Source organism: Antrostomus carolinensis, unplaced genomic scaffold (assembly GCF_000700745.2).
Source record: "Antrostomus carolinensis isolate BGI_N321 unplaced genomic scaffold, ASM70074v2 scaffold9431, whole genome shotgun sequence".
NCBI classification, from domain to species: Eukaryota; Metazoa; Chordata; class Aves; order Caprimulgiformes; family Caprimulgidae; genus Antrostomus; species Antrostomus carolinensis.
The window spans coordinates 26319-37781 of NW_010291953.1; the positions used below are offsets into that span (position 1 = coordinate 26319).

General features: G+C 39.7%; 1 protein-coding gene across 1 annotated transcript; it reads right to left on the reverse strand.

The window, feature by feature from the left end:
- Positions 1 to 4251: 4251 nt before the first annotated feature.
- Positions 4252 to 10861, reverse strand: QDPR (quinoid dihydropteridine reductase; the record flags this gene model as incomplete). Its single annotated transcript, XM_010176778.1, has 4 exons — positions 4252 to 4629; positions 6618 to 6701; positions 8112 to 8220; positions 10721 to 10861. Coding segments are annotated over 4 exons (440 nt in total), but the record flags the coding sequence as incomplete, so codon positions are not given.
- Positions 10862 to 11463: the final 602 nt, after the last annotated feature.

Sequence of the window (11463 nt, forward strand, 5' to 3'; positions counted from 1 at the left end):
TTGCTGAGTAATTTCTCCCTGTCCTTATCCTGACCCACAAGCCTTTTGTTATATTTTTCTCTCCCCTGTCCAGCTGAGGAGAAGGAGTGATAGAGTGGGCTTTGGTGGGCAGCTGGTATCCAGCCAGGGTCAACAGCCCAAAATGTTGAAAACAGCTTCTTGCCCAGTATCTGGAAGTATTTGAATTTGTAATGATACTAATGATACTCTTCTGTCTTATACTTACTTGTGCCTTATGAAAATCAATTTTTTCAAAATCTGTAGGAGAAAAAAATATGCATATAAAAGAGATCTGTCCCTGTGGCTGCGGCATTCTGGCAAAGACGCATTTTGTCTCTGCACATTTCATCTGGTGCCATGTGTAACAGCTGCCTCAGTTTGGAGTAACTGCACCTGTGTGTGCACGGATGTACCATGTAATTGCATCATCTCTGCAAAGCCACGTTGGCTCGGGTCTGGAAACATCCCCTTCCTAAGAACAAGGGGTAGACTGCTACCCCCGTAAAAAACAGAATGCTGTTTTTTACCCCACAAAGGGGTTACAGCATAAGAGCAGGGCTGATCTGTGTGGCACCATTTGTGTCTTCCTTCTCCCCAGACCTCACCGATCTCCTTCTTTAGTAAACAGCAGTATGCATCTTCAAAAGAAGGCTGTGTAGAAAAGTGCCTTACTAAATTGGATCTACACATGTGAATTTTTTAATATGACACCAGTTGCACAGTCCTAAATAAAAAAATTGTAAATTCAGCTACTTAATGTATATATGAATAAATATTGCATTCCTTAAATTAAAGGAGAATAAACTTCTTACTTCTGTAGTATTACACTGTTGTTGAAAGTGCCACATAAATAGTAAAATATGCTGAACAATTCAGGGGTTCTCAACGACACTGGAGTGGAAATTCATCAGATACTGCATTTCTGGAAGAAGCACTAAGTTGTCCTGGCCCATGGCAGGGGGGTTGGCCTAGATTATATTCACAGGTCCCTTCCAGCCCAAATCATTCTGTGATTCTGTGAAAATCTTCACAACAGACCTCCAGTCTCCAGTTGTGTGTGTGTGCCTGTGTTTAGTATGGATTAATGCCCTGCAGTTCCCACAGACTACAACTCTCCCCCTCATCACAGCACCAACGGCTCTCTGAGCCTGGTGAAGGAGTTGGGCAACCCAGATGTTTGCAGTGTCAGGGTGTTTTTTTTCCTACAGTTACTTAGCTGGAATAATATTTGTAGAGACCCAGGGTGAAACTCATAACATAAAGCCTCCTTTCCATCAAACTCCCTGGGTTAAATCTCTCACCTCTAGCAGCAAGCTTAACATACACTTGCCGCCACCTCGATTCTCACTCTCAAGCTTCAATAAAGCCATTTTAATCTCTCTCTATTCCCACCCACAACTGATAAAAGTTAATAATCCAGTCAACAGTCTTCCATTCACAATTATGTTTTAACATTAATCACTGTTTCACAGTCAGCATATTTCACCACTCTTACACTGCTACAGTCAACACACTATTTTTTCCAATACCTGTATTACCACTTCTTAACCAGTAGGCACCAGTAAAAGTTGAATGAGGACACTGGGGTAGACACCTTCTGTGGAACAGATAAATTGTTCCTCTTCTACCATTTACCCCCTTCAAACAAGAGAGGAAGGAGGAAAGCTCAATTGAGGACAACGTTCCTGTCACTACGTCCACACTCCATTCAACATGGATTTCTTCCATCTCACACGTTCATGTAGCTGCTCTGTCTTACAAAGCCTTTCATTCAACATGCTGGGTGAGCAGCTGTCAGGAGATGCACTGCAGACCCCTGTGAGATGCTGATCTGTCACGGGAGCTAGAGCTGCACACAGCCAGCAGCACAGAGTGACTGGTGGCACTGCTTCCTGTCCAGGACTGCCCTAACACAGCTGTTCTGCTGCTAGACCTGCACTGGTGCATTCATGCCATATGACATGGAAGGAGACAACCAGCCAGGTTAGGTCTCTACAAGCTTAGTGACCCTCTCCTTAGCATAGTGTAGACACCTGACATCTCCCCTGTATCTGAGGCCCTGTCTCTAGCACAGCATACCTGAAGCATCTCGGGCAGAACCACAGATTTGCCTCAGGTTTTCCTACCAGGACCACCAGGTCTTTCTAGTGAAGCAGTAATCAGTGTAGCTTCTGAAATGCAGGGATCCTGCCTCATTGTCTTTTTTGGACCTTTTGCTCTCTACTAAAATTTAAATCTAGCTTCCCTCTTTCCTCCTGCATAATCTCATGATTGATTAGACACAACCTTCAACTTAATTTCACATGACCCATTAGCAACCATTTGCCTTTCTCAGCAGGTTATTAATAATAACATTAATGTCCAGGTATGCACAAGTAATCTAGAAAAGATGCCTGAAAAACCCTTGTAGCCCTCAGTAGATAAAAGATTCTCTGCTTGTCTTAGTGCCATTTGCTATGTGACCATCTTCTGCCTCAGCCAGTTCTGTAAAAACATCCATGAGCCATACAGCCTGCTACGCCCTTGGCCCTGTGCTCTTATACAGCTGCAGAAATGCACATCTGGAATCCCAGCTGTGCTCCCATCACCATTCAATAGTCTGGTCTGCTCTTCAGGGAGCTTCTGAGACACAATTCAAAAGAGGGGAAATAGCAGGAAGATGCACCAGAGCAAGTGTAAGTTGGACATTCAGAAAAGGTTCCTCATCCAGAGGGTGGTGAAGCACTGGAACTGGCTCCCCAGGGAGGTAGTCATGGCACCAAGCCTGACAATATTCAAGCAGCATTTGGACAAGGCCCTCAGGCACATGGTCTGAATCTTGCAACTGTCCTATGCTAGGACAAGAATTGGACTTGATGATCCTTGTGTGTCCCTTCCAACTCACAACACTCCGATTCTATGTTTGCAAAAAGACAACACAGCAACTTGAAAGGCACCTGGAAATTCAGCTAGCTTGGCAAAGGGAAGCCTTCCAACCATGTAAGGTCATGGTACAATAGCTCTTCCCTTTTCCAGAATAATCAAGTAACACCTTAGTGTTTCATTCTCTCTCAGTGCCTTGCAGTTTTTGTCTGTACTTTTAGCCTGTAGAAATTGCTGGTCAAACAGTATGGCTGCAGGTCTCTCATATAAAATCAAAAGTAGCTTCATGAATTGACAGTTCTTGACTGGTTTGACAGGACACAAAAATTCCCCTCAACACCTCTGCATGCAGCAGAACAAAATGAGTAAAGGGACAGTCTTACCAGAAAAAGCAGTCAGACAGCCATATGACCACATTAGAAGTGATACGGGCACATGTGAGCTTTTCCTAAGTGGGAAGTGGGGAAAGGTTTCCCAACACACATCAGTAAATCCTTCCCCAACACAACTCTGAAGTTAGTAAAAAAAGTGCATTGAGAGAATGTACATAGAACTTTGCATGTTCAGTTATTTACAAGATGTTCCAAAAAACCTGACAGCACTGGTCCCACGTAAGGCAACACTCAGAACAGGCAGTACTTTCACTCTGCAGCCACACTGCATTTCCATGTAATGTGGCTGGATTACAGAACACACTGAAGGCCCAGCTCTAGGCACAGTCAGTTCCTCTGCTGCACCTCCAACACAGAAATGTATTTCACACGACATGATCAGAAGGAGCTAGGTAAAAAATGAAGTCCTTTGCCATAACTGAACTGCAAGTTTAGTTAAGTTGATTAATACGTTATCCAAATATTTGTATTAGAGTGATGGAAACAGCCCAGCACATAAAACAATATACATTTATTTAGCACAAAAAGTTCCATATTCAAATAGAAGTGTGTGTATGCTTTCTCTAGTACTTCTTAACAGCACTTTGCTTTTTCAGAAAGTAAAGAACCATCATGACCAACAAAAAGACATACTAGTCATTTGGCCAAATCACCATTTCATCCTACTTGTAGGATTGTAGGCCTGATAGCAGCTTATATATGGTAAGGCAAATTAGGAGTTCCTTTTCAAGTGAGTAATCTCTATACAATTCCATTAACTCAAGTGGAACATTCACAAGAAAATGTTACAAGACTAGCACATTATATATGACTGTAACAATTCCTATAATTACAGTCAACATGATATGCAGGGGCAGGATTACATTTTCAGACAGAAAAAGACAGACAGACTACTGCAAGGTTCACAAAAAGTTGCCAGAAGCTTACTGACTGAGAGAAAAGTCCAACCATTATATATGTGATTACATGACATAATTAAGCACAATTCCCATTTCAGAGAAAACACGTAAGTTGACATATAATGCTCAGAATTAGGACATCTACAGACTTCAAAGCCTGCAACTTTCATTTAGAGACAAGGCTTGGTATCTGTTGGTAAACAAATGGTGATAGCTCACAACTGACAGCACAGAAGTATTACTTGAAATCTGGTTCCATCAATGACATAACTACAATCACTGGATACAGAAGACCATCCAAATTAGACTGGCAGACCAATTTTCCACAGCTTCTCCTTTGTTGAAATTCTACCATCTTAAGTGACTGACATCAAAGATGTGCTGCAACTAGTTCAGTCTTCCCTCCTGTAGTTATCACCTGGATTAGACTCCCTGAGTTTGGTCGATTCTTTCCTGTTATCCAGTCGTAAAAGGTTCTGTTTTAAAATAAATTGATAAAACAGGGTGAGGAGGAGGCAAAAAAAAAAAAAAGCTACTATCAGGTAAATTGACAGGAAGCATAAAACAGACTATTACTTTTCTTTCTTCTCCTATCACCCTCCCTAGTGATTTCTCTGCATGTTATAAACTAGCAATGCAACCACTGGATGCAGACCCTCGGAGCTAGACAGAGGCCCAGAGAAATCCATAGAGCTTCACAGCGCACACATGGGATTTTCAGAACATCTCAAAGGAAAAGGCCAGGATCTTAAAAATCTCACAGTGGCAAGCCAAGTGTCAAGTTTTCTCCAAGTTAAAAAAAAAAAAAAAAAATTGGAAAGGGTGAAAAGGGCAAGGAGAGGATGCTTAAGTTGACTTTAAACTATATATTAAGAACACAGACTGATGGATAAATAGAGCTGCTAAACCCCTTACTCTGCCAACAGACCATGGCAACACTTAGGTGTTTAAGTGTGAAAGTGGTCTCAGCAGAAGCACAGAAAGCCTTCAGACTTCCAAACTAATGCGAAGTAAGATGGACTCGTTCTAAGTAGCACACCAGAACACTCCTTAACAAAATGTAATACAAACTCCTCACTCAAAACATAATACAGAAAGCACAATCAATTTTTCAGGTCCATCAAATCTTCCAATATTGCAGATGTAGCAACTGCCATGTTGCAACATCCTGCTATCTGACAACAGCTTCCAGGGCACAAAATTCGAGTGCCATATGGGAAAAGATTTCCCACATCCTTCCCAAGATGCAGATGTTACCAACACTTAACAACACTGGATGCTTGTCGTTCACAGACGATGAGATTTTTCAGTTTTCAAAGCTGGATTTAAAGTTTAGTGAATTAGAAGAAAAAACAAACCAACCTAATTCTACTCAAAGGAAAAAATACTTAGAAGTTAAAATTAAAAAAAGAATTTGTAAAACCACAACATCTGGCTAAGCACAATAAATTAAAGTTGGGGTTTTTTTTTTACATTTTAGGCCAATTAAATTCAACTGATGAGGCCCTTTTGAACAGCGACATCAAACAGCTGCACAGGATTCTCACAACAAAACCCACTTCCCACTCTGACATTCAACTTAAAAACCACAAAAAGAAGAAAATCTAATGTCAGAACTAAACTACTTTCTGAACAATTAGCAATAATTGTAAACTGTAATTTCAGTGTTAATTCTAAAAGACTAAAAACATGTAAGAGTAAAGCCCTTTACAATGTATGAATGTAGATTCATCTTTGTTCTTCCTCAAAGAGGCAAGATAATTGTTTCCTTATTTTCTTCCCTTTGACAGCTCACCCTCAGCAGAATCTTTGCTACTCCCTATCACATCACAGGGAGCAGCACTTACACTGCACTTTCTCTGAGAGGAATTAGAAAGAGTAAGAGTATAATCTCACTCTGCTGTTAAACAAGTGACAGTTGAAGTTTCAGCATTTTGCAACATCGTTCAGGACAAGTCTTTATGGATGATGGTAATAAAAAAAAAAAATCTTGATGCAGTTTTCCTAAACAAGAGCAGGAATTCTGCCAGCTGAGAGAAGTGAACTAACACACCACAGACACTTTAGGTCAGTAAAGAGTGTTTAAAAGAAAAAAAAAAATCCCAAAGTTTATGTGCCTATTTGCAATTTACCTTTAAGCCAGACTACTGCCTCCTACATCTGCTGCCTGTAATTTAATTTGTCTACAGGCTTTATGAGATTCTCTGTCTTCCAACAGCTTAAGGCTATCTCTCTTGTTGGAATAACTGGTGCAGAGGTGCTGAAGTTGACAGAGTTGAGCTAGTTTTCTCCAGTTGAGAAGCCTGTGCAATAAACCCAACATGATCTAGAAACATACAAAATGAGGGGTGAGGGAGGAAAAAAACCACACAAATCCAAGACAGCTATTTAGAAAGAACATGCAGTAAGATGCAGCAGCAAGAGGGACAGTGAGGAATTGCTTAGTTATTACACAGATACTCACTCAGCAATGAATTCTAAGGGTGTCCAGGAGCTGAAATCTGCGTCAGGCATTGATTTCCTGTTTGCTGGTGTATCTAAGGTAACACTGTGATTAAAAGAGATAAGTCTTATTTATGTAGCATGTTTCTGATAAGCACCACCTGCTTCTATTCATCACTGTAACATATGCTTGGCTTTTATACCACGTGGTATGGATTTCCCTTGCATCCTCTACATGTGTTAACAGCATACAGCCATCAGTTTCAATGTACATCAAAGGCTCCAACCTATAACCCCCTCACTTTCCTGGCTTGCTGATGACATCCAGCCCAATTTGCACAATCACTTAACCCACAGCTCCCTTCCAGTCTCTCTCATGCTGACAGGGAATGGCAGTAATACGCTTGTTCGCATGTATCACACAGCGCACGTGCACGACAGCCACGCTTTCAAATAGCCTCGTGCCAGCTGCAAATGCAGAGGTGAAGGGCACAAGCACAGGAAGTTTCGACTCTGGTGACACATATTTATGTTTCACACAATGATATTAAGGTGGTGAACTTTTCACAACTCCCTGACTGAGATGCTGTTAACAATCCAAGATGTAATTACTCTCTCAACAATTCACTCAAGAACAGAGTTTCGCACAAGAACTATGCAAGTGCAGAATGACCAGAAGTCCAGTGATCTTGGTGTCTGCCTGCCCATAAAGCTCTGTAGAACATGGTATCAATTACGCAAAAACTTTTAATGCTGTTGTTCTCTGACTTGAAGAAGTGCACATAAGAGCATGTAATTAGGAAAGCAAAGCAAGGAGAATTCAGGTGCTGTTCCAAATCTCTACACAGAACTCTTTAGTCCTAAGTTTTGGGTCCTGACCTAGACATGGATATCGCAAGAGACTTAATTTTTGCAGTAGAATTGATAAATTTAGACATAGTGAAGACCTACTAGGCCATCCACTTTTTACTAGCTTTCCTTGTCAAAAAGAAAGCTGTGACAAGCAAATGCAAGCTAAACTTTTTATTTTCACAGATCCTCAGAGTGACCTAATTTTACTCATCAAACATAGGTATGCAGTACACTATGAAGAAGGATCTTTAACCAAGTCAAAACTTGTCATGTAATTCTTTGCTTTACTGTTATTACATAGTTAAGTCTAAAACTGTGCTGAATAGCTCATCTCATTTTGCAAGTTCTGTCTCTACTGAAAAAAAAAAAAAATAACACTCTAAAGCATGGCTACAGTTAAACTAGTTAAAAGTGAATCAAATTCTAATATCCATTACTGTTTTGCAAATGAAAGGAAAATAAAATAATTTAATCAATTTTAGGTTGACTTGCATATCATTACGTTCATATATCCAAGATCCCTCCTTTCTCTGTGAGACTAAGTAGGTGTGAGGAGCTGTTTGTGTACTGTGAGCAGGACATCACAAGCATATCCATGTGACTCTAGGTTACAGCAGTAATTAAATAAAATAACACAGGCAGAGGCTACTATGCAACCACTTACGGTAAAATGGCAACAGCAGCAGAACCAGATGGCAAGCCACTATTGGCACCAGCTAAACTCTGACAAAGCTGATGCACTGCTCCTTTGGCCATGCCATAGGCAATCATCCCTAACAATTAAAAACAGGCAAATTAGAGCACAATCAAAACAGCTCTCAATATCATCAGCTGTATGATAGAAATTCAGATTTTTTGATGAATACTAAGACCACTTACCACAGCCAGAACAGAATCAGACTTTTTAAACTTACCAAAACATACATACTAAAACAAAAACGGAAAAGAATAAAAAGCTCTTACTAGACATCCAGAAACATCACAGAACGCAGTTTACTCAGCACTACAGAAATAAGCAGCTTACCGAGTTAAGTATGTTCAGTTAATGTACCCAAATGTACCCTGAACCATGAGACCTACAGGGCTAACCTTACAAATCTAATAGATTAAATGTGAAGATGCTTATAGACATTAATAAAGTAATCATCCATTAATTTTAATCTATGACCACGGTATTTGCAAGTTTGGACCCAAACAGATAAAGCTCATTTCCCTCCAGAAGTGTAACTCACTTGGTCAGCATCCCAAGTCTGACAAGCCCTTTGGAGAAAACTACACACACACCAAAAAAAAACAAAAACAAAACAAAACAAAAAAAACACCCAAAAAACAAAAAAACACCACAACCCACCCTCATGGTAGAAAATTACTAAATAACCTGCAGGTAAAGCAAACTTCTTCCTAAACACTGTTGCTTTCTAGGCAGACAGTATTTAGCAGTGAAAGAGCAACAGGAATGAGAGCATAAGGTACACTGGTCAGGTACAAGATACCCCTTCAGAGTGCTATAGGTCTGAGATGTCTCATGGTATATCTGCCAAGCACTCTAGACACAGATTAAACACATAAGAAAAAAATAAATGTATTTTGTCTACCACAACTGGATGCATTTCTACCCATCTATATAGCTACACAACTCCTTTCCAATGTTCCCAAGTATTCTGTACCAAAGTTACAAAGGTAATTCTGCACTGTAGAAGTGTTTCCATTATATTAAATTAGACATATGGTATAACATTCCTCCTTTATTAGGAGGAATCATGGGCAGCAGTAGCTAATTTATTTTATTGTTACAATAAAAATATTTCCATCTCTATCATATTCCCCTCTTGCCTCATCTAAACCAAATATTTCAAGTCTTCTTAAACCTTTCCCTGCTTCTACATCTTAGCCTTCACTGTCAGACTGCTTCTGTAACTGTTTATGGAATTCTCAGTATTCCCCAATTTGCATTATGTGAGATAACATTTTCACATAGGAAGAGAAAAATGACACTAACAGCAAACAAGAAAAAACAATGGTTCCTTCCATAACAGCTGGTAGTAACAAGGCCAACAAGTCATATTTGCAAAGGTTGAGTAACAACTCTATCCTGATGTTAATAAGTTGCATGTGTTTGCCCAAAGCACTGCTGTGTTTTTCAGAAAAATCCAGACTCGCCAAAACCAGCTGGTTCAAAACATGAAAGCAAATCACTTTGATTCCTGGGTTGTGGTCCCTACCTCCCAAGACTACTCAAACAAAAAACAACATGAATGTTTGCCAGAGTTCATATTTTTTCATTTGTATATGGTCAGTCAGTAGTACACAGTAAATTATTAATCTGCTTATTCTCATGAAATAAGCCTTTTATCTTCAGACTATGCCAGATGCAGCTGTAAACACATCAGATAAATCATAAACTAGAAAATACAGCATTATTTTTCCTGAACAGTTTTAGACAGTTTTCATGAATATATTTTTAAAATTTTAGTATCTGTCTCATAAAAATATTGTTCAAGTCACACTAATAAAAGATTGGGAACTAAGAGTATTTGTCTCAAAAACTTTCCTCTTCCTGCCTATGGGCTTGTGTGTCTGTGCCCTTTTAAATTTTAAACTGCTCCCAGATTTCTTCCTTCATGCAGACCAACGTGGCAAGGAGCAAGATGAAAAAACTCAGTAAGTCTGTGTTAGTTTGTATTAATAGCTAGTGGAGGTCAAAGCTGAAGGTCAAATGGCAAGGAGCAAAATGAAAAAACTCAGTAAGTTTGTATTAAATAGCTAGTGGAGGTCAAAGCTGAAGGTCAACAAGCTTATCTATGTCTGAAGCAAAGGCAGACTGGAATAAGAACGTGAACAGGACAAGCACATTTAAGAGAATCAGCTGAGTCAGCACCAATGGAAAAAACTGGACAGTTAAGGACTCCCTTTCAGAACACAATAGGAGATTCAGCTTTATTTAATCACTGTACTTACAGCTTGCTGTGTGCTTCTATTCATTATTTTCCAAACTTTTTTTACTGCATCATATATTAGCCAAGTACATTTCACTGATGCATGTCAAATACTATTTAAATACTGATTCTATCTGTTTGCACTCCAGCTTCAAGACATCCAGTATTGCTACCTGTAAAACGACACTTTCCTGAAGTGTTTCAGAGGCAATTTTCCATTTGTACTAGATGGCAAGGAACTGGGGAGTGAAACTGTTGCTTCACAAACAAGGATGCTCACACTAACAGATAGCTGTAACTGCTGATGTCCCAGCAGTTATCATGCATTGCATCTTACCTGGGGTTCCAGATAAAGCAGCTTGAGCTCCTGTCAAAGTCAAGAGGCCGCCTTCTTTCAGATGTTTTGTGGCTAGGTGGCTGGAAATAGTGGATGTCCAAACACTCTGCTTCCACATCAGATCACAGCTTTTGTATAAAGCTGATTAGGAAGAGAATTAGTGAAAATAAGTAAAAGATAGAAGACTTGTAACTCTAATTGCCTTGCTATCACATAAAGTGTAACAGCACTACACAACAGAACTATGAAGACACACTGTCTATCATTTTCTACGCACACATTAAAGTTTTACCCAATTCATGTCTTTTGTATCTCTCTTCTCTTTGGGCTCTGAGTCCCAGCTCTACAGCATATATTCTAGGCAATTACCCGCTTCCTCACTACCAGAAATAAAAAAAAAAATAAACAAACACAAGATAGTTCCATTAGCTCTCCATTAATGGTCGAAAGATTTCCAAGTTCTTGGAACTCCTGTAAAGGTTGCCTCAATCTATGTCAAGGACCTTAGAACTCTCACATTAGCCTCATCTCACCTTGTAGTAGCATGATCTGTCTCTTTCCATGACTTCCTCACTGTCAACAAAAGAGCTACACTCCATTAGTATGCAGATAGAAGACTCCAAGAGATAAAGAGTTGAACAAAAAATATTTGTTATCACCAGATTACTTGGTGATAAACCAAGAAACAATCTGTCTGACAGTAGTACGCTGCTATGGAATATCAAAGATGCATGCATCTGCAC